The 24,862-nt window shown below is 43.7% G+C and overlaps 1 protein-coding gene across 1 annotated transcript in view; it reads left to right on the forward strand.

Moving 5' to 3' along the window:
• Nucleotides 1-10,675: 10,675 nt before the first annotated feature.
• The window catches only part of LOC141060347 (fucolectin-1-like), a 139,496-nt gene continuing 125,309 nt past the window's right edge, over nucleotides 10,676-24,862 (forward strand). The window contains exons 1-2 of the mRNA XM_073556556.1: nucleotides 10,676-10,691; nucleotides 11,669-11,760. Of these exons, the coding sequence (XP_073412657.1) occupies nucleotides 11,679-11,760 (82 nt within the window). The 5' untranslated portion in view covers nucleotides 10,676-10,691; nucleotides 11,669-11,678. The remainder of the gene's footprint in view (nucleotides 10,692-11,668; nucleotides 11,761-24,862) is intronic.

A 24,862-nucleotide genomic window follows, 5' to 3' on the forward strand; every position in this document is an offset into this window, starting at 1 on the left:
AGGATCTCCAGAAGCATTTGTGATCGTAATGGGGGACTTTAACAAAGGAAAACTCAACCTGGATCTCCCCAAATTTACTCAACATATAAACTGCTTCACGAGAGAGAACAATACGCTTGATCACTGCTATACAGTCATAAAAGGGCCTACAGGGCAGTGAGGAGAGCAGCAGTGGGCTTTTCAGATCATTGTCTAATTCATTTAATTCCAGCCTACAGGCAAAGGTTGAAAACATCCAAACCTACAGTTTATACAAAGAAGACATGGTCTGAGGAGGCAAAATTGCAACTGCAAGCATGCTTTGAATGCACGGACTGGGAGCTATTCCAGGAAACATGCTCTGGTCTGGATGAATGGGTTGATGCAGTGTCCTCATATATCCGTTTTTGTGAAGACACGTTTATTCCATCCAAATCTGTCCACTTTCGGGGAAACAACAAGCCGTGGTTTACAAATAAAGTCAGGTTGATCCGTAAGAGAAAAGAGGAGGCTTATAAAGCAGGCGATATTACTGAATTCAAGAAACTTAGGAACTCGCTATCTAAAGAGATCAAGTTAGCCAAACACGAGTATGCAAAGATTCTGGAGGAAAGGTTCTCATCAAAAGATACTAGATCTGCATGGAGAGGATTAAGAGAGGTCACCAATTATAAAAGCCACCCCACTATAGTGAACCCCAGCAGAAGTCTGGCAGCAGAGTTAAATGAATTCTACTGCAGATTTGAGGCAAGCTCTACACACAGTGGCTATTCATCTCTAAGCTCCTCAGTCTGTTCATATAAAGATCATTCATTGTGCAACACCCAAGTAGTGATCTCCGAGGCAGAGGTGATACGCATCCTGAAGGGACTTAAGGTCAAAAAGGCACCTGGCCCTGATGGTGTATCTCCAATGTGTCTGAAAGTATGTGCTACCCAGCTTGCCCCTATACTGACAAATATATACAATGTGTCACTGAAAGAGTGTGTTGTGCCTCAGTGTTGGAAAAGTTCCACAATTATCCCTGTCCCCAAGAAAGTGGGATTCTCTGAGTTGAACGACTATAGACCAGTAGCACTCACATCTGTAGCTATGAAAGTCTTCGAAAGAATTATGATGTCCCACCTGATAAAATTCACGCAGAAGCTATGGGACCCGCTTCAGTTTGCCTATAAGGAGAATCGTTCGGCAAACGACACTGTCAATCTGGCACTGAAGTACATTTTGGATCATACAGATGAACGGCACTCATATGTCCGGATTCTTTTCATGGACTTCAGCTCAGCGTTCAATACCATTGATCTGAATTTACTTCATAAGAAAATGGTAGCTCTTGGAGTCCCTCTCAACTTATGCTTGTGGATTTATAACTTCCTGACAGCCAGGATACAGAGTGTAAAAGTTGGACCATTCACTTCGGACACCTTGGTCACAAACATCGGGGCACCTCAGGGGTGTGTTTTGTCCCTGTTACTGTTTTCTCTCTATACGAATGATTGCATCTCTTCAGCAGACTCAGTAAAAATCTTGAAATTTGCCGATGATATGACACTGATTGGTCTCATCAGGGGAAAAGCTGAAGACTTGTATCGGAGTGAGGTGGAAAGAATATGTGACTGGTGTAAAGCCAATAATCTTGTACGCAACACTAAAAAAACTGCTGAGATGGTTGTGGATTTTAGGAAAGATCAACATGAGATACTTCCAACCTACATCCATGACGAAGTGGTTCTTAGGGTCACAGAGACCAAATTCCTTGGTGTTATCATCTCTCATGATCTTAAATGGGGGAAAAACGTGGATGCTGTTATAAGAAAAGCACAACAGAGGATGTTCTTCCTGCGTCAGCTGAAAAGATATGGTTTGCCTAAGAATCCGCTGATCTTATTCTTTAATGCTGTCATCAGATCTGTGATTTGTTCCTCTCTGATAGTCTGGTATGGGGGAGCCACTGCGCATGACAAACTCCGCTTACAAAGGACTTTCAGAACAGCAGAGAGAATTATAGGTTCCCCCCTGCCTAAAATCCAGGATCTTTATGATAAGAGTATTCGATCCCACGCATTGAAAATTTCATCCGATCCCTCTCACCCGGGACACTCCTCATTCCAACTACTCCCTTCAGGACGTCGCTTCAGAGTCCCCAAATGCAGCACCAACCGCCATATGAACAGCTTCTATCCACTCTCTGTTCAACAATTAAATCGTCATGTGTAGACTATATACTGTATCTGTCTTGTTAGATGTTACTTGTTGTATCTGTTGTTATATATTAAGTTGCCTCTTTGCCACAAAGAATTCCTTGTATATATGTAATATGTACTTGGCGATAATAAATTTGATTTAATTTGATTTGATTTGAAATCTTCATAAATAAACTGCATACATATTCTAGGGTGCCCGATGTGTTAGAATCGGGCCACCATCTAGTATCCATATATCTATCTATCTATCTATCTATCTATCTATCTATCTATCTATCTATCCCATATTTATGTATCTATCCATTATCTTTCTATCTGTCTATCTGTGTGTGTAATGGAGTGTGGGTTGGACAAATGTAGAAGAGGAGATTGGACAGAAATGACATCACAAATCTTTTTTTTGTTAAATAGCATATCTTTATTTAGCTTACAAAACCGCATCAAATCCACGGCAAAACCGCACTGAAAAACCGCATCAAATCGATGGCAAAAACGCATCTGCATTTTCTGCCAAGAGCTGCGGTTTTTGTGCGGGAGAATCCGCACTGTGTGAACAAAACCCTAATAGCAGAATTCTCAATAGTATTTGTGAGGTCCGTGGTCCAGAAATCCAAATCCTTGCTGACGGCACCATCGACGTAGCCAGTTGTTCACCTGCAGAATCTTATTCCACCTGCTTGTTCCATGGCCATCCACTGGGAGGATGGAAGAGAAGACCACCTGCGCTCCCAGTTCTTTCACTTTCTTGCCTAAGTCTTCAAAGTCTCTGCAGATGGTTTCCAGGTCGTTTCTTGCGGTGTCATTTGTCCCCACATGTAGTAGCAGGAATGGGTAGTCATCTGTAGGTCTGAAGAGTCCTGATATCCTGTCAGACACATCTTTACTTTTTGCACCTGGAAGACAGCACATTTCTCTTGAGGTTATATCCGGTCTGCAGATAGCGGCCTCTGTTCCTCTCAACAGTAGTGTTGAGCATTCCGATTCTGCAAATATCGGGTATCGGCGGATATTTGCTGTATCGGAATTCCAATACCGAGTACCGATATTTTTTCAATATCGGATACCGGAATCGGAAGTCCCCATAATGCAATGAGCCACTGTTGTGGCTGTGATTGGCTGCTGAAATGATGTCATCATGATGCGCGCTCTGTGCGCATCATGATGCACGGTCTGTGCCGACTTCGGGGGGCCTGTACCGACTGCGGGGGGCCTGTACGGGCCTGCTGGGGGTCTGTGCCGACTTCGGGGGGCCTGTACCGACTGCGGGGGTCTGTGCCGGCTGTCGGGGGTCTGTACGGGCCTGCCGGGGGCTTGTGCCGGCTGCCGGGGGTCTGTATGGGCCTGCCAGGGGCTTGTGCCGGCTGTCGGGGGTCTGTATGGGCCTGCCGGGGGCCTGTGCCGGCTGCCGGGGGTCTGTGCGGGCCTGCTGGGGGCTTGTGCCGGCTGCCGGGGGTCTGTACAGGCCTGCCGGGTGCCTGTGCGGGCCTGCTGGGGGTCTTGTGTGTGTGCAGGCATCATCCGATGGGATTACAAGTTCCATCGGGCGATGCCTGCTACAATGACAGTATTGGTGAGTATGTACTCTATGTTATATGTATTATATGTCTATATGTATGTATTGTATGACTGTATTTTATGAATGTATTGTATGAATGCATGTATGTTGTATGTAGTATGTATGTTGTATGTATGTTGTATGTCTGTAGCATGTTGTATGTATGTTGTATGAATGTAGTATATATGTAGTATGTATGTAGTATGTATGTATGTATGTTGTATGAATGTAGTATATATGTAGTATGTATGTAGTATGTATGTATGTATGTTGTATGAATGTAGTATATATGTAGTATGTATGTAGTATGTATGTATGTATGTTGTATGAATGTAGTATATATGTAGTATGTATGTTGTATGAATGTAGTATGTATGTAGTATGTATGTAGTATGTATGTAGTATGTGTGTAGTATGTATGTACTGTATGTCTGTAGCATGTTGTATGTATGTATGTAATATGTATGTAGTATGTATGTATGTATGTTGTATGAATGTAGTATATATGTAGTATGTATGTAGTATGTATGTATGTATGTTGTATGAATGTAGTATATATGTAGTATGTATGTAGTATGTATGTATGTTGTATGAATGTAGTATATATGTAGTATGTATGTATGTATGTTGTATGAATGTAGTATATATGTAGTATGTATGTATGTATGTATGTTGTATGAATGTAGTATGTATGTAGTATGTATGTAGTATGTATGTAGTATGTGTGTAGTATGTATGTACTGTATGTCTGTAGCATGTTGTATGTATGTATGTAATATGTATGTAGTATGTATGTATGTATGTTGTATGAATGTAGTATATATGTAGTATGTACTGTATGTATGTATGTTGTATGAATGTAGTATGTATGTAGTATGTATGTATGTATGTTATATGAATGTAGTATATATGTAGTATTTACTGTATGTATGTATGTTGTATGAATGTATTATATATGTAGTATGTATGTAGTATGTGTGGTGTAGTGACCACTATGTCCGCTAGGGGGCGCTGTGTGGGTGTCCCAGGACAGGTGTACAGGCACATTCAGTGTGGTAACAGGAGCAGGGTCCTAAATGACCTTTATGGATCTGAAGGTGGGTGGCCTTGGGGTGCAGGCTCCAGGGTGTATTGATCAGCAGAGGTACTGCTGATCTTTCTGTTAAGCCCCCGTTACACACTGCGATATCGCTAGCAATATTGCTGGAAAGTCACCGATTTTGTGACGTTGCAGCGATATTACTAGCGATATCGCTGCATGTGATACTTTCCTCCGACCGGCTCCCCCGCTGGTTATCGCTGATCGCGCGAGAAGCTCCTGGACCATTTCTCATTGTCAGCTTCCTGCTGTGATGACGAGTGATGCGTGGAGCCGGGCGGGAGGACGCAGGATCGCCGAGTCTGACAGGTAAGTAGCGACTCCCGACCCCTGTGATGTCGCTGGTGAGATCTTCCTGTGTGGCAGCTCACTAGCGACCACCCAGCGATGCACCAGCGATCCTGACCGCGTCATATCGCTAGTCGGGATCGCGGGTGCATCGCTAAGTGTAACGGTACCCTTACACTGTGTCAGGGAAGCCTGTGTGTGTCTATGTGCAATAGAACCTTTAGTGATGTCATAGCGATGTGATCACCTGTGGGTGTGGTTACAGGGCTATGTAATGGAGGTGTTTGGCACATGTGTGAGAGTGAGAGAGAGTCTGTCAGAGTGTGGACAGACTTCCCTGTGTCCAGGTGGGACACTACAGAGAGCAGCCGGTGTGCTAAGGAAGGAGAAGCCTTCCTGGGTCTGCGGCTGCAGATAGAGCGCTGCTCGGGACATTGCCCTGGCCGGTGTATATTAGTTGTATATGGGGAGGACTACACCTCCCAGCATGTGCTGAGACTCTCGGTCCGAGTCTGAAGCCACGGACGTTTATGTTCTTTTTTGCCTAAGCTAGAGGCGATGTTGGTGATATGCTGAGTTATGGTTTATGGAGCAAATAAACTTCATGAACTTTTGGAAGAACCTGTCGCATGATTGTCTCCCGCTGCACCTAAGCGAGTCGAATCCTTACATATGAATGTAGTATATATGTAGTATGTATGTAGTATGTATGTTGTATGAATGTAGTATATATGTAGTATGTATGTAGTATGTATGTAGTATGTATGTGGTATGTATGTATGTTGTATGAATGTAGTATATATGTAGTATGTATGTAGTATGTATGTAGTATGTATGTAGTATGTATGTGGTATGTATGTTGTATGAATGTTGTATGAATGTAGTATATATGTAGTATGTATGTAGTATGTACTGTATGTCTGTAGCATGTTGTATGTATGTATGAATGTAGTATGTATGTAGTATGTATGTAGTATGAATGTTGTATGTATGTAGTATATATGTAGTATATATGTAGTATGTATGTAGTATGTATGTTGTATGTATGTAGTATATATGTAGTATGTATGTAGTATGTATGTAGCATGTATGTAGTATGTATGTAGTATGTATGTGGTATGTATGTAGTATATATGTAGTATGTATGTAGTATGTATGTTGTATGAATGTAGTATATATGTAGTATGTATGTAGTATGTATGTAGTATGTATGTTGTATGTATGTAGTATATATGTAGTATGTATGTAGTATGTATGTAGTATGTATGTAGTATGTATGTAGTATGTATGTGGTATGTATGTAGTATATATGTAGTATGTATGTAGTATGTATGTTGTATGAATGTAGTATATATTTAGTATGTATGTAGTATGTATGTTGTATGAATGTAGTATATATGTAGTATGTATGTAGTATGTATGTAGTATGTATGTAGTATGTATGTGGTATGTATGTATGTTGTATGAATGTTGTATGAATGTAGTATATATGTAGTATGTATGTAGTATGTACTGTATGTCTGTAGCATGTTGTATGTATGTATGAATGTAGTATGTATGTAGTATGAATGTAGTATGTATGTAGTATGTATGTAGTATGAATGTAGTATATATGTAGTATGTATGTATTATGTATGTTGTATGAATGTAGTATATATGTAGTATGTATGTAGTATGTACTGTATGTCTGTAGCATGTTGTATGTATGTAGTATGAATGTAGTATATATGTAGTATGTATGTAGTATGAATGTAGTATGTATGTTGTATATATGTAGTATGTATGTAGTATGTATGTTGTATGAATGTAGTATATATGTAGTATGTATGTAGTATGTACTGTATGTCTGTAGCATGTTGTATGTATGTTGTATGAATGTAGTATATATGTAGTATGTATGTAGTATGAATGTAGTATGTATGTTGTATATATGTAGTATGTATGTAGTATGTATGTTGTATGAATGTAGTATATATGTAGTATGTATGTATTATGTATGTTGTATGAATGTAGTATATATGTAGTATGTATGTAGTATGAATGTAGTATATATGTAGTATATATGTAGTATGTATGTATTATGTATGTTGTATGAATGTAGTATATATGTAGTATGTATGTAGTATGTACTGTATGTCTGTAGCATGTTGTATGTATGTAGTATGAATGTAGTATGAATGTAGTATGTATGTAGTATGTATGTAGTATGTATGTAGTATGAATGTAGTATGTATGTAGTATGAATGTAGTATGTATGTATGTTGTATGAATGTAGTATATATGTGGTATGTATGTAGTATGTATGTAGTATGTACTGTATGTCTGTAGCATGTTGTATGTATGAAGTATGTATGTAGTATGTACAATATGTAGTATGAATTTAGTATGTATGTAGTATGTATGTAGTATATATGTAGTATGTATGTAGTATGTATGTAGTATGTATGTAGTATGAATGTAGTATATATGTAGTATGTATGTATGTATGTATGTTGTATGAATGTAGCATATATGTAGTATGTATGTAGTATGTAGTATGAATATATATATATATATATTTTTATTTTACATTCAACACATTAGCCGGATGATGGGACTACTACTGTCCCATCATTGGCTAATGTGTCAATCACTGTCATTGTAGCAGGCATCACCCGATGGAACTTGTAATCCCATCGGATGATGCCTGCACACACACAAGACCCCCAGCAGGCCCGCACAGACCCCCGGCAGCCGGCACAAGCCCCCATCAGGCCCGTACAGACCCCAGGCAGCCGGCACAAGCCCCCGGCAGGCCCGTACAGACCCCCGGCAGCCGGCACAAGCCCCTGGCAGGCCCGTACAGACCCCCGGCAGCCGGCACAAGCCCCCGGCAGGCCCGTACAGACCCCCGGCAGCCGGCACAATCCCCCGGCAGGCCCGTACAGACCCCCGGCAGCCGGCACAAGCCCCCGGCAGGCCCATATAGACCCCCGGCAGCCGGCACAAGCCCCCGGCAGGCCCGTACAGACCCCTGGCAGGCCCGCACAGACCCCGCCCGCACACACAGACACGCACAGTGTCCGCCCACACTCTTCCCCCTTCCCGAACTGGATGTGCAAGTAAAGAAAGGGGGTTTCTTCATTCCGATATTTCTGTCCCATTGACTTGAATGGGACTTCCGGTATCGGAATCGGCGATACCCAATACTTTTTTGGTATCGGGCCGATCCAATCCGATCCGATATTTCTCTATCGGATGGTATCACTCAACACTACTCAACAGGGAATCCCCCATGACCACAACTCTCCGCTTCTTCTTCACAACATTTTTCATTCCCCATCCAGGAGGACTCTGAGGACGGACAAGGTTGTTCTTTGTGGGCAAAATCTTATCTTGATTTATTTCTTCATTGTTCTCCTGCGTAAGAGCCTGGTACTGGTTCCTGAGCAGTAAGGGTGCTGACTGCCTCCAATCCTCCTGCTTCTCTGGGTCACATGCTTCCATTCCTCTGTGTCACGTCGCCATTGGACTCGGTGGCTGGTGCTCCTGCCTCTGCCGCTGGGAGGTGCCGGACTCCTTGGACTGGTGGTGCCGGTGATAGGAGGGCTATTGTCATGTCGCTGTTGGACTCGGTGGCTGGTGCTCCTGCCTCGGCAGCTGGGAGGCACCGGACTCCTTCGACTGGTGGAGCTGGTGATAGAGCTATATCCTCATATGGTCCTGCTCCTTTGACGCATGCCTCTGTCATTGGTCATCGCCGTGTTTCTCCTGTGGGTGATGTTGGTGACAGAAAAGGGGTCCCTGCGCAGGCGTCTGGTGGGCGCTGGCTTCGCGCTTCTGTCAGAGATGAAGTGGTTGGTGCCAGTCATGCATAGCCATCGGGCCTGGTTCTGGGGGTGGTCCAGATTAGGTCATCAAGCTGCGTGCCTATGAGAGGTAGCCATGTCCTTCAAATACTTTGGAGCCTGTCCTGCAGGCTGCCAGATTTATTCTTGGTTTCCCCAGTGATCTAGTGCTTAATTACTATTTTGACTCTGACCTTAGCTTGGATTTTTTGACCTTTCTACAGCCTGCCGATTTTGTGCCTCTGCTGCTCGCCCGGCTTTGACTTTGACTCCTGACTACGCTTTTGGTTACATTTATTAGTCCCTTCCTAGCGACCGTCCTGCTCCGGTCCGCTGCTCTCATAGGCAGCTACCCCTTGGGCTCCGCTGTAATTCCAGATCCCTGTATGGGAGTAAAGGGTCTCGGGGTTTCTCGGGGTGCTGTCTTACTTGCAGCTCAGACTCGCAACAGACGGACGTTACACTCTGTTTCTTCAGGTGCACTTCAAATTTCTTCTCTTTCTGTACCATGAAGAGATAATTCTGCTCTAAGAACTCTTCACCTTCCTTAATGATCTTCAATGTAGCTAACCTCTCTTTGAGATTTGCAACTTTTCCTCCAACAGGGACACAAGCTTGCATTTCTGGCAGGTGAAGTTTGGCCTTTCCACTGGTAAGTCTGTGAACATGTAGCAAGAAATGCAGCTCACTAATGGCTCCTGACCTCTTCCATGTTCTTATTGTTAACGACTATGAAAGTGGGGATAAACTACAACGTTCGGCACACGGTTTACCAATTTCAGCTGCAACGGCCAAAATCCAGTGTTCTTTGAGCTCTCGGAGACTCTTCACTTATCCCGAAATGCACTGGGAATATGCAAATTAGCTCCTCAGGACTCCTCCCCTGATACACGTGATCTGTATTTCTGCAATGAGCGGTGAGACCCTAAGGATACAACGTCTTTTTCAAGATGTACAGAATTATTAGATAGCTTGTTCTCCTCAGGAAAAATGAGCCAAAGTGAGATTTAACCAACTCTGAAAAGAGAAAAATTGTAAAGTCTCACAGAGGATGCAATTCCTGAAATTGTCAGATATTGGGGTGATCACAGAACTATTTGTTGCAAATAGTCACTGGGGGGCAAAAGACATGAGAGAATAAGAGCTGCAAAAAAACTGCCGAAGATAGAAGAATTGGATGTGAAGCCACCAAGAGCCGTTTTCCTGCAGTGCAGCCATATTCCAGAACTGCAGCTGCCTTGGAGGCCAGAACTTTTCATTTCTTACTTAGTCAGGTTTCTTAATCTTTTGGATTGGCCGATAGCCCTATAATTGCCCAATAATAAAATTAATCATCAGAAATTCAGAAATGTGTAATAATTGTGCAGACAGTGTAGGTGATCCTTTCCTGACAGTCACAGGAGCTATTATCAGTAGCTGCATTATTACACCTGTGCTAATAACAGGTCAGGTCAGAAGTCGTAAGTGTGAGAACAGGTTCAATAGATGATTCTGGAAGAAGATCTGTTGTACTTGGCAGCACAGAAGGAGAATTTATCACACAACATGTCATTTCATTTGTGTGGCTACACAATGGCTGTAATGCAGCATTACCGCATGTGGATTAGTGAGGAGGATTCCAGTGGCCTCTGTGAGAAACCTGCACAGTAAACAGTGAGGACATTCTGGGTGCAGCCTACAAGATATAAATATTGGGAAGAGATGGACAAGTATCAGAGCTGATCCCCGACAGGACGCAGGTGGGTTCTCTTCACAGAAGCCTTACTTCTCTGTACCCTATTGACACTTACATCAGCTCTAACCCCCCACTACTTCTATTACAGTCCCTGATACCCCAACTTTCCTTACAATTCTTAACCCAATAATCCTAATGCTATTAAATGTAACCCTAACATATAATTCCTATCCCACTAACCAAAATATACTAACTCTACTTGCATTAAAGCCCCTAATCTTACTAGCTCACCATTTATATTAAAATCCCAATGTTAAGCTATAACTCTATCTGAACCTTATTAAACCTTTCACCAATTTACTTTATAATTCTTAACCTTAATAACCCAAATGTTACTAACCATATGACTTCCTAATTTATTTTATTTGTAAGTCCTGTTCCTAATAATCCTACAATTACTACTCCTACCCCTACTTATTGTAAACATTCTATACCTAATAACCTTAATCTTGCTAATCTAACCCCTGCTAATTTTATAAACCCAATTTACTAACCCTAGCCTTATTTATTTCACTGCTACCCATCGTATAAGCCCTAACTCCAACCCTACTAGCCTGAAAATTCCTAACCCTAGTTACTCCAACTCCATGAAGTCAAATATTACCTGTATGCACCTTATAAGCACTCACCCTCCAAACCCTAAGTATACCCTATTAACCCTATGAGCCGTGCTATTGCAAACCCTAACCATACTAACCGTATAAGAGATAACTTTACTAACACTATCTTTGATTCCTAAAAACTATATGAGCTATGAAGGTACAGACACTATCTCTACCGCTTCTGTAACCCTAACCCTTGGTAATCCTACTCTCTAAACATGTGGCCCCGGCTCCTTCATACTAACCCTGAGATCCACTAACCTTTTCCCAACTGTCACCAACCCTGCATGTCTTACTTCTTCTAATCTCACTGACTTGAACATCTTAAGAAAGACCTAAAAATCAGACTCCTCGCTCATGTGTGGCTCATATTTGACAGGTTTGTGGACATGATGGGACACTTCCTTGCCTCTCTGCTCTTTCTGGGAGCACTCAGCGCCGCACAGGTGAACTCTTACTGTGTGGAGAAAGGTAATGCGCTAACCCTAACCCTAACCCTAACCCTGTGCACACTGAAGGCACACGAGTGTGGAAACAATGCAACCCAGATATCATATAATATAACCCTGCCATCAATTTGTCTATTGTAGCTAAATTAATTATTAGGGTGTGGGCATCCAGGTTACATCCTATCTATATCTATCTATCTATCTATCTATCTATCTATCTATCTATCATCTATCTATCTATCTATCTATCTAACTATCCATCTCTATCTATCCATCTGTTATCCTTCTATATATTGTCTATTATCTTTCATCTATCTATTATCTACCTATTATCTATTACCTATTTTCTATCTATCTATCTATTATTGATTACTTATTATCTATCATTTATCATCTATCAATTATCTATCCATTTATCTATCTATTACCTATCTATCCATCTATTATCTATCTGTTATCTATTATCTATCCATTTATTATCAATCTGTTATCTATTTATCTATCTATTGTCTATCTATATATTATCTATCTATCTATCATCTATCTATCTATTATCTTTCATCTATCTATTATCTACCTATTATATATTACCTATTATCTATCTATTATTTATCATCTATCAAATAGCTATCCATTTATCTATCCATTATCTATCTATCTATTATCTATAATCTATCTCTCTATTATTTATCTATTTATCTATCTATCATCTATCGATCTATCTATTATCTATCAATCTATTTATGTATGTATCTATCTATTATCTATCTATCTTTCTATTTTCTATCTATCATCTATCTATTTACCTATTATCTATTACCTATTATCTTTCTATTATCAACTATCAATTATTATTTATCATCTATCAATTATCTATCCATTTATCTATCTATTATCTATCTACACTACTATCTATGTATCTATCTATTATCTATCTATCATCTATCTGTTTATCTATGTATCTATGTTTTATGTGTCTATCTATTATCTATCTATTTCTCTATCAATTTATCTATCTATCTAGCTACCTAATCTATTTATCTAATTATCTATCTATAAGGAAAGATAAATGCGTGCTTGCCTTCGATCTTTGAGTCTTTCTCCACCAATGACACGAATAATACATTTTGCACTTCATCAGTGGTTGATATCTTTAATGGCTAACTGAAAGACTATAACAAGTAGAAGCCTAATCTGATGTCTTCTCTACGCATAGATAAAGACATATTTTTCCTGTAGAAAGCAATTAAATAATCTAAGTGATAAGAAATCTATAGGATGAGGAGATGTTTAATCGCCATCATTATACTCTTCATTAAAGTGTATGTGGGTCACCCTCCCAGGGCCGTGGGGTACTCGGTATCGGGCCGGTGTCAGCGGGATGTGTCACAGCAGCGGGGACCCGGTCTGTGGCCCTGGACGCCCAATTAATAGGGGAAGCTGAATGGTGGTGGAATGTAGTTAAATTAATAGTTCGTGACGCCACCTGTGGTGTTCGGAAAGTGAGGTGTTAAGCCGACGCTGCTTGCAGATCCTCTGGGGCTGGTGGTGTGTTGCAGCCAAGATGGTGAAGCTCCCCACAGGTGAAGCTGTAGCCGCAGGGCAGTGTAGATGTAGGGGGGTAGAGGAGAGGCACAATTGGTGTATAAGCCGGTACCCAGATGTAGCGGTGCCGGGTGTGTTGGCGCAAGAATGAATGGAGGACACCAGGGCTTGTAGTTCCAAAGCTTTACTCAGTCTGTAGTACACACAGGTGCCTGCCTCTGTGCCGTGTCCTCCGGGTCATGGACTCGCTCAACCTCCAGGCAAGATGGAATGCTCCCTTCCAACAATCCGCCAACGTGTGCCTTTCTGAACGTCTCCTCTATAGCGCCTTTAAGTGTGAAGTACTCCTAGTACTGAGTTACACTGGAGTGCCTCCTGACAGATGTTCCCAAGAACTCTACTTGTACGGCAGACAGCTGTAGCTTGCTTTGGGGACTCCTTACTCCTGAGTCCCGACTCTCTATCCAAGTTGCTGTTGTGCCCCCAAGTCTTAGATGGGAGTAGTGCATTTACAGCACACTACTCCACCGGTGTTTGCTGCAGAAACATTAGTGTCCATACAACCTCGGGGACCGGGCCCCGACCTTGTGCTTAGAACTTCTAGGCAGGGTTCTCTCTTAACCCACGTCCTTTCTGTTCCCTTTTACTCCTTTGTTCCGTACTAATCTCTCTCTATGGAAGATCAGGTTTCAGTTCAATGTCTTTCTCCTTCTTTCCTTTCCCGTGCCAGCAGACCCGGGTCACTCAGGTCTGCTGCAGCACTTCCTTCCTCCATCCCTCTTCCAGGGATCTTCTTTCCTCACTCCTCTCTGAGTGGCTTCCTCTCTCAGACTGACCTGTAATTCTAAACCTTCCGGCTCTTTTATGTATTCTCAGCTCCACCCGCCTCCCAGCACGTTTAGTGTTCCAAGCAGGGAGCCACCAACGGTGCTCTGCTACACTCCAAGCAGGGAGCCGCAATGTGGCTTTGCTGAACCACTCTGTTGTGTGGGATGCAGATGTTGGAGCATGGTCAGGAGCCTCCAACTTACCTGGATGGTGGGGCACCGCACCTCAGGAGAAGGTGCAGTACCTCTGTGGCGACTGAGCCTCAGGGGCGCCACATATGCATGACCTGTACAAAATTGTATATTACCAATAGCCAACCCCATGCCAGAAAAAAGTGCAAATCTTTAAAAATGTATCTGTTTATTTTTATATAATATATAGGTATATTTAGATTTATGTCAATTACCGTATTTTTCGGACTATAAGACGCACCGGACCATAAGACGCACCCCAAATTTTCAGAAGGAAAATAGGGAAAAAAATAATAATGTATCAAATGGGGGTCCGTCTTACAGTCTGAATTCAGCTTACCTGGGAAGGGATCCGGCACATGTGGAGGAGTGGTCACAGGGGTCATTCAGTGGTCCAGGCTGGTGCGGTGGCGGCAGCTCTGTGCTGGGGCAGGTGGGCTGTGCTGGGGCAGGTTGGTTGTGCTGGGGCAGCTGGGTTGTGCTGGGGCAGCTGGGTTGGGCTATGCTGGGGCAGCTGGGCTGGGCTGTGCTGGGGCAGCTGGGCTGGGCTGTGCTGGGGCAGCTGGACTGGACTGGGGCAGCTGGACTGGGCTGGGGAAGCAGGGCTGGGCTGGGGCAGGTGGGCTCTGTGGTGTGGGGGTGGCGGTGGGCTGTGCTCCTGTGCAGGGTTGGCGGCTCCGCCGGCATTTCCTCGAAGCCCGGAGGCCCAACATGGCAGCAGCCAGCAACGGATGTGCGGGGACCTCCGGGCTTCGAGGAAATGCCGGCAGAGCCCCCCGCGGAGCACAGAGAGCCGCTACCCCTGCACCAGAGCACAGCCCGCTGCCACCACCGCACCACAGAGCCCCGCGGCACCCGCCCCAGCCACCAGCCATGGTCACAAGTAAGTATATTGCGACCATAAGACGCACCCCCCACTTTCCCCAAAAAATTTTTGGGAAAAAAGTGCATCTTATGGTTCGAAAAATACGGTACTTAAAGGCAGTCTGTCACCCACTGTACGTAATGTACATATGGTGAGGGACAATGCTCACATTGGAGCGCTGCCTGATTGATATCTCCAGTGTTGCACATACTGACCCTGCACGGGCCGAGAGCACAGTATCAGGGCATGCAGATGCATTCTCAGCTTTCCCTCCAGTGTGCAGTGTCCACTCACTGCACACAGGATCACAAAGCAGCGGACAGCGAAGTGAGAACACACACAATGTCACTGTAGCTCTAGGCCATGCCAAGGGTGGCCCAGAGACCTCTCTTTTACACAACTAATACAAAGTATACTATTATAAGGGCTGAATTCCCTACTTTAAGGTCTAAATAGTTAAATTTGGGGTGGCAGACTCTCTTTAAGTCTACATCAGAAAGTTCATGTCCCTATGGAAGGACCTGGCGTGGACATATCACTGGGACAATGTGTGAAGCCGCACAGGGGGCCAAGAGGTAAGGGGGCTCATTTCCACTTCTAAAGCAGGAGGGATTGTGCTTTATGAGGAGCTACTGAGCAGCAAAGGGTCCATATACAGTTGCTGCACAGGGGCCCTTTTCTGTCTGAGGGTGCATCATAACCTGTACAAAAGCCAAAGGCAGGGAATGCACCAGCCACTTTGTGGACATCACAGCTCACAGCTTAGCCATAGACATAGGGAGAGAGACACACAAAATACTGAAGAATATGTACAGATTGTGTGTGACAACAAGGCAGCAAAGAAGATTAGTGTGTGGAAAAGAAAATAATACAAATTCAATTCATAGGGCGATGGAGAGGAGAGATGAGTTTATGATTAGTGTGGATACAATGGTCAATGCTAGTCAATCACAGTTTATTGCATCTATATAGAATCAGGCCATCAATATTGCTGAAGGAAAAAAATAAAATATTTAGCTCTGTGACTGCATTACAAAGTCTACTTGTCACATCCATCATCATACACACAGCTTCAGCAATAAGTCTCTATACTAGCGTATGGCCGTGCGGCCATGCAACTCTTTTATAGCAGCGTCCTTCCGGGACCTTCCTAGTGGTCCAATGGGAGCAGCAATAGGACCTGAGCATGTGACCTCAGACCTCCAATGAGAGGACTTCCCACGGGCATGCTCAGTGGGCCGAAAGAAGGACTTAGTCCCAAGAGCTACTCGCTCCTGGCTATTGCAGGTTACTATAGCTGAACCCTGATTAGCAGCAGTAACCAAGCCAACAGTAGTAGACTGAGCAAGATGCTGGGAATGATGTCTTTGCTGAGCAGGCTCCTCTGCAGCCAGAGAGGAATGGGAGACCGTAGAAAGCAAGGCTCGGGATTGCTCCTGTGCAGAGGCAGGAACCCGACGCCTAACACTGTTATGGCTGAAATAGATCACTTTGGCACATGGTCAAACTTTAAAATCAATGCCGCTAAGTCAAAGGTACTCAGTGTTTCAATCCCCAAATCCTCACAGGATACCATCCTGTCCAACTTTCCCTTTGCCTGGCCCTCACAGGGCATTAAATACTTAGGAATTTGTTTTCATAAAGACCTCTCCTGTCTATTTGATCTTAATTTTTGGGCTCTTTATTGAACAACTCCATAGAGATCTTAATTCTTGGACAGTGAAAGATTTTTCCTGATTCGGCAGAATAAATATACTAACCCTAATGAACGTCCTACCTAAACTATTATACGTCTTTTTGACCGTCCTCGTTGCAATTCCCTCCAATTTTTGGAAAAGGCAGCGTTGTAGCTTTTGCAGATTTATTTGGACAAGTGGGCGTCCATGTATTCGTGGAGAAGTCCTGATCAGACACAAACAAAAGGGGGGCCTTAACCTTCCGGATTGTAGAAGGTATTACATGGCAGCAGCACACACTAAAGTCCTGGGCTTCATCCATCATTTGGAGGGGAAATTATGGGTCAGACTAGCTCAGTCCATTTGTCCTAAAGCTCTTACTACTCTCCCATGGTGTGCTCATTTAACTGTTCCCTCTCCAGGCCTCATGTCATATAGTGCCTACACCACTGTTCTGGCTTTGAGATCCCATTAAAAAAAAGTTTATGCTTGATCGACCCCCAGGGCCCTTTGCTCCCGATTTCAGATAATCCGGATTTTCCACCAGGCCTATCTGCCTATGGGAGAGGAGCGAGATGAATATTCATAACTCTTAAGTAGCATGCACCCGTGATCGCACGGCAGCGGCTGGAAGCCAGCGGCTGTGGCTGACACTGTGCGCACTATTAGAGAAATGAATATTCACTGCCAGTGCAGTGAATATTAATTTATCTTTAGCAGCGGGCACAGGACTAAAGGCCCTTTTACATTTAGCGATGCACCAGCGATCCAACCAGAGATACGACCCGGTCAGGATCGCTGGTGCATCGCTAAATGATCGCTAGTGAGCTTCCACACAGGAAGATCGCACAGTGATGCAGCAGCGAAAAGAAAAGGGGGAGACAGGGCGCTTCCAATGCGTAGGTCTGTATGGAAAGTAGATGAGTGCACAGCAAGTGTTAGGCTCACCTGATAGGGTTGTGAGAGTCACAACACCTATAATCGCATAAAACAGCTGCAGCTGTCTGCACAAGGTCCAAGGACTTGGTACAAAGAGAAGGCTGGTAGTGCAATAAGAGACTGCGCTGCTGTGGTAGAATTCAAGGTATCTTTATTGATACCTTGAATTCTACCACAGTGATGCAGCAGCGACGCAGCGCACGATACTCACCTTTCACACACAGCGATCCAGATGTCCTCCCACCTGCCTCCACGCGTCGCTCGTCTCACACAGCAGGAAGCTGATGATGAGAAATGGAGCCGCCCGATCTCGCGCGATCAGCGACAGACAGCGGGGGAGCCGGTCGGAGGTAAGTATCACACATAGCGATATCGCTATAGCGTCACAAAATCAGTGACGTTTTAGCGATATTGCTAGCGATATCGCTATGTGTAAAACCCCCTTTAGCTGCAGCTGCCAGCTCCTGCCTCCTGTAACCCGCTGCTTCACCGCTCATCCCTCCCCCACCGTCTTCTGGGAAAATGACTTGAGTAAAATAAACCAAGGGGAGCGTTTTCAGCACAAAAAAATGTGCTGAAAAACTTGGCTTATACTCAAGTGTATACGGTCCTCAGTATTCACGATCTGCATGTTTTTGAGTCTGCGTATTAGAATAATTAATTTAAAGGGGGTGTGTTCAAAATAATAGCAGTGTGGAGTTCAATTAGTGAGGTCAGTCATTCTGTGAAGAAACAGGTGTGAATCCGGTGGCACTTAATTAAGGGTGAAGCCAGGACATGTACATGCATTTCTCCTTGAAAGCCTAAGAAATATGGGTGGTTTGTGATATTGTTTAGAAGAACAGAGTACTTTGATTAATATATTGATTGGAAAAGGTAAAACTTATAAAGAAGTGCAGACAATAATAGGCTGTTCAGCTAAAATAATCTTCAGTGCTATAAAATGGAAAGCCAAACTAGAGAGACATGGAAGAAAATGGAAGACGACCATTCTAATGGGTGGAAGAATAGCCAGAATGGCAAAGGCTCAGCCAATGATCAGCTCCAGGAAGATCAAAGACAGTTTCAAGCTACCTATGAGGACTGTGACAGTTAGAAGACACCTGTGTGAAGCTAATCTCTTAGCAAGAAGTCCCCGCAAAATCCCACTGTTAAAAAAAGAGGTACTGAAGAGGATACAATTTGCCAAAGAGCACATCAACTGGAGTAAAGGGAAATGAAGAAACATTTTATGGACTGATGAAAGTAAAACTGTTCTTTTTGGGTCCAAGGGCCACAGACGACCCTCAAACTCTGCATTCAAGCCACAGGGCACTCCGAAGACAGTGAAGCATGGTGGTGGTGCAAGCATCATGATATGGGCATGCTTCTCTTAATATGGTGCTGGACCTATTTACCGCATACCAAGGATCATGGACCAGTTTTCACATATTAAAATATTTGAAGAGATCATGTTGCCTTACGCTGAAGAGGATATGCCCTTGAAATGGGTGTTTTAACAAGACAACGACCCTAAACACACCAGTAAATGAGCAAAATCTTGGTTCCAGACCAACAAAATTGAGGTTATGGAGTGGCCATCCCAATCCCCGGACCATAATCCGATAGAAAACTTGTGGGGTGACATATAAAATTTCTGAGGCAAAGCAAGCAAATGTCAAAAAAATTGTGGGATGTAGTCCAAGCATCCTAGACTGGAATAACAGGTGACAGGGGCCAGAAGTTGGTTGACTTTATGCAACAGAGATGTGAAACAGTTCTAAAAAACTGTGGGTAACAACTAAATATCAGGTCAGTGATTCACAGTAATGCTAAATCCGCAAAAAGGACATATTGTGAGTTTGTAAAGACAAATGCAGACACTTAGTGATGAACGAACATGCTCGGTAATGCTCGTTACTCGCCCGCTGTGCTCATGGTACTTGGCGAGCATCGAGCATTTCTGGGTTTGCTCGGCAGGAGTTCTGGTGCGCCCCCTGCATTTTGGCGCTGTTTAGAGTGCTAGTCAACATGCAGGGATTGTCTGCCACGCACTGTAATGCCGCGTCATCTTGGCTGTGGAATTACAGTGATTGGCCGCACAGCGTCATCAGTTGTATAAGAGACCTGGCGCCGCCATGCTCGCCACAGTATGCTTCAGAATCAACTAGTGTAGGAAGAGCTGCTGCCGAGATAGGGTCAGATTTGTGCTTTTACTAGTTAGTGCGGGTATACCATTGTTGAATCCAGTATCCAGCTAAACCAACAGTCCTTCTAAGGATTAATTACTGGGTATATAGATTGCAGTGCTAGGTAGGCAGGGAGTGTATGTGCGTATATACATATCAGTGCAAGGCATGCACGCACTATATGTGGGTATATAGATATATAGGGCTAAGTGACAGCACATGTGAAAAAGACTTGGGTATACTAATAGATCACAGACTGAATATGAGTCAACAGTGTGATGCAGCAGCAAAAAAGGCAAATGCAATTCTAGGATGTATTAACAGAAGCATACAGTCTAGATCACGTGAAGTCATTATTTCCCTCTACTCCTCTTTGGTCAGACCTCATCTGGAATATTGTGTCCAGTTTTGGGCACCACATTTTAAAAAAGACATCAACAAACTGGAGCAAGTTCAGAAAAGAGCGACCAGAATGGTGACCGGTCTGCAAACCCTGTCTTATGAGGAAAGGTTGCAGGATTTGGGAATGTTTAGTTTGCAAAAGAGAAGACTGAGAGGAGACTTAATAGCTGTCTACAAATATCTAAAGGGCTGTCACATTGTAGAAGGATCAACTTTATTCTCATTTGCACAAGGAAAGACTAGAAGCAATGGGATGAAACTGAATGGGAAGAGACACAGATTAGATATTAGAAAAAACTTTTTGACAGTTAGAGTGATCAATGAGTGGAACAGGCTGCCACGAGAAGTGGTGAGTTCTCCTTCAATGGAAGTCTTCAAACAGAGGCTGGACAGACATCTGACTGGGATGATTTAGCGAATCCTGCTTTGAGCAGGGGGTTGGACCAGATGGCCCAGGAGGTCCCCTCCAACTCTACGATTCTATGATTCTATATCAGTAGCAGGCAGGCATTGTATGTGACATACTTCATTGCATACATCAAGAGGGTTCCTTCCATTACTGTCTGCTGCTGCTACTGCCTATTACATATAACACAAAAATACCCCAAAATATCACCACGGAGGACCATAAAATCAAGAAGAACAAAAAAAAAAAATCCTCCAATTTATTAAATAAAATTTGAAATTTATTGAACAATGTCTAAAACATATAATTTAAAAAGGAAAACATCACACAGAACAAGAAAAAAAGCAAGCCAACATTTAGCAGGAGGATGAATCATAACTAGCCCTCCGTCAGGAACAATATCTTAACAACGAGTTAGGGAATAATGTGCCTGTCAGGTGCAGGCTAGAAAAATACTTATCATATCTAATTTTTGCAATTTCAGTGCTCTAAAAGTGATCAGTGACCTTCATAGGAATGTAATAAAAGAGACTACACATAATCAGGTGCAAAAAAAGACCATTTACTTAACATAAAAGTAACAACTCTGAAACGCAAACATTTCAAAACGCCCGCCAAATAGCCCCCAGTTTGATGCTGACAAATAACTCTATAAAGAAAATTGAGGGAAACAAACTTAATTTTAAGGTACCTAAAGTAATATTACACACATATTCATTCAGAATTAGATCCTGAAGTTTCCCCAGAAAAAACACATTTGCAGAGCAAAGAGCAAGAATTACACATCAATTTTGCATGTGTCAGGCAGATTGCATTATAACATTTGTGACATTCATAATTAGAAAGCCTTCTGTTTCCGCTTTCCGTGGTGCAGGTGGTGCATCTCCTTCTTTTGGGAGGTGGTGCAGGTGGTGGATTTTCACTATCATCTTCTGGGCGGAATCTTTTGAGCTGAACTTGAAGGCGAGAATCATCTGTGGCCTTCATGATTCTGTTGCAGATGAACAATTGGGTCGCCCTCCCAGGCTCACCCAGGGTAGCAGGGTACTCGGTACCGGGCCGGTGTCAGGGGGATGTGCGTGTCACAGCAGCGGTGACCCGGTCCGTGGCCCTGGGCGCCCAATATCAATGGCGGTGATGGTTGTAATATAGTTTATATGAATAGTTTGTGACGCCACCCGTGGTGTTTGGCAAGTAAGATGGTAAGCCAACGCTGCTTGCAGATCCGCTGGGACTGGTGGTGTGGTGCAGAAGAGATGGTGTAGTCCCAGGGCAGTGTAGGTGCAATGGATTAGTAGAGGCACAGAATGGGGTGGATGTTGATACCCAGATGTAGCGGTGCTGAAGGTGTTAGCGGCGAATGAATGGAGGACACCAGGGCTTGCAGTTTCAAAGATTTACTCACAGTTCGTGGAACCCTCTGGTGCCCGCCTCCGTGCCGTGTCCTCCGGGGTAGAGACTCAATCAACCTCCCGGGCAAGTCAGGGTTCTCCTCTCCAACACTCCGCCAACATGTGCCTTTCCTGAACGACTCCTCTATTGCGCCTTTTAGTGTGAAGAGCTCCAGTCCCGTGGTTCTCTGAAGTTCCTCCTGTCAGATGTTCCTAACAACTCTACTTGTATGACAGACAGCTGTAGCCTGATCAGGGACCTCCTGGATCCCGGCTCTCTATCCGTGTTGCTGTTGTGTCCCAAGTCTTAGATGGGAGTAGTGCATTTACAGCCAACTACTCAACCGGTGTCTGCTGCAGAACCATAAGTGTCCATACAACCTCGGGGACCGGGCCCCGACCTTGCGCTGAGAACCTATAGGCAGGGTTCCTCTTCCAACCCACAACTCCTCTCTGTTCTACTACTCCTTCGTTCCGCTCTGTTCCTTCTCTCTCTTATGGAAGCTTAGGTTGCAGTTCTACGTCTTTCTCCTTCTTGTCTCTTTCCCGTGCCAGCTGGCTCAGATCACTGAGGCAGCTGCAGCACTCCTTCTCTCCTTGGACCCGTTCTCAGACTCTCCTGACTGACTGCCCTTCTTCCTCCTCTGGGACTCACCCCAGACTGATCTGCAATTCTAAACCTTCCCTTTCTTTTATATGAATCTCAACTCCACCCACCTCCCAGCACATCTCGTGTTACGAAGCAAGATTCCACGAAAGGTGCTCTGCTACACCCTAAGCCTAAAGCTGCAATGTGGCTCTGCTGAACTAATCTGTGTGTGGGATGCAGGTGTTGGAGTGCGGAAAGGAGCTCCCAACTTAGGCGGTGGGGCACTACACCTTAGGAGAAGGTGCAGTACCTCTGTGGCGACTGAGTCTCAGGGGCGCCACACTTGTCCTTTACAATGTCTATATATTGGTTTGTGTATGTGACAATAGAGTCCAGAATGTCATCTGGGAAAACACTATTCCATTATTCCGCTGCAGTTTTTGCATTACGTGCTGTTCCTATAACTGCAGGAAGGTGAGTGATAATGTTTTGAGGTTCCCTACGTTTTTTCATGGGTAGCTTCTTGTTCCATTTGATTTTTTATCTTTTCCCATATAATATGATTCTACATCTTCTTCATCCTCATCACTGTCACCATCTTGCCCTGTTGCAGAAGCAATTTCACATACTTCCACCTCATCATGAGAATCAATCTCACTTTCTTCTCCTAAATCCTCATTCAGTGTGGGATCTGCATCATCATCATCTAACAGCATGTTTCTCACTTCCTCAACACAAAGGGGTTCTGATAAATTATACATTTTCCTCTCCATTTCAGCAGATAATCTGAAACAAGAGAAAGAATATGTGTTAGGGAACAATGTGCCTGAGACGCACACTTTTGTAATCTGCCTTATTTCTATGAAATATCCACACACTTTGCACTATCCATTCATAAAACAAGCTAAATAAACAATTGTGATGGCTAAAAACATAAAATACCAACCGTATAAAGTGTGACGTGTTTGGGAACAATGAGCCTGAGAAGCCAGCACAGGTATATCTGCCTTCCTGAAGCTCTGCAATCCAACTGTGCCAGTATCAGGTTTCACACAGCAGCTAGAGCCAGGAAGCTACCTGGAGGAAGGGGATTTCATAACAATCTGGTGAGGAGGGAGAAATGAAAGGAAAAGAGAAGCACCTGTCAGGCACATTAGTCCCAGCTGAGGGCTAGTGATGCGCGAACGTGCTCATCACTACTTGTTCACTTGTTACTCGCCCGAGTATCACCTTACCCGGTGTACTCAGCGAGCACCGAGCGTTTCCCGGGAATACTCGGTGGGAACTCAGGTCTCCACTCAGCTTTTTTGGCGGACTTTACAGACCCAATCATGATGCAGGGATTGTCTGCCAGGCAATGAAACACCACAGCCATCTTTGTTGTGGTCGTGCAGTGATTAGCTGGCCACACAGCATCATCAGAGGTATAAGCTCGGCGCATTCAGCTCCGGATTGAGATAGTGTAGGGAGAGCTGCTTCCGATATAGTCAGAATTAGTGATTTATTAGTTAGTCTGGGGTCTACCATCCTAAACTACTCAAATCCAGCTAAACCAACAGTCCTTCTAAGGACTAACTCCGGAGTATATACTGTAGGTTCTAGTGTTAGGTAGGCAGGGTAGTGTATGTCACTCTATACACATCAGTGCAAGGCCTGCAGGCACTGTATGTATGTATATAGATAATTGCAAACATCAAGAGGGTCCATTCCCTTCCTGTGTTCTGGTGCTGCTGCTACCTGTAGGATATATTGGCCTTATATAGCTAGCCCCAGGTGTAATTGGAATACAGGTCACACATTTTTTGATGTGGTATCTCCGTATTAGCTCATATCTGTGTGTGCTCAAAGTTTGGCCAATTTACGGCAGTTTTCTTTTTTGGTTTTGGGTGTCACTGTACTTCTATACAGCAGTATTTTAGCCCCCCCAAAAAAGAAAAAAAATACACACATTTGTCATAGTGGTATCTCTGTGCCAGCTCATATCTGTGCATGCTCAAAGTTTGGCCAGTTTACGGTGATTTTATTTTTTTGTCCTGGGTGAAACTGTACTTAAATACAGCACTATTTAACCAAAAAAAAAAACATTTGTCATAGTGGTATCTCTGTGGAGCTCATATCTGTGTG

Source organism: Dendrobates tinctorius, unplaced genomic scaffold, assembly GCF_039654945.1.
Source record: "Dendrobates tinctorius isolate UK_male_01 unplaced genomic scaffold, ASM3965494v1 ptg000235l, whole genome shotgun sequence".
Classification (NCBI taxonomy): domain Eukaryota; kingdom Metazoa; phylum Chordata; class Amphibia; order Anura; family Dendrobatidae; genus Dendrobates; species Dendrobates tinctorius.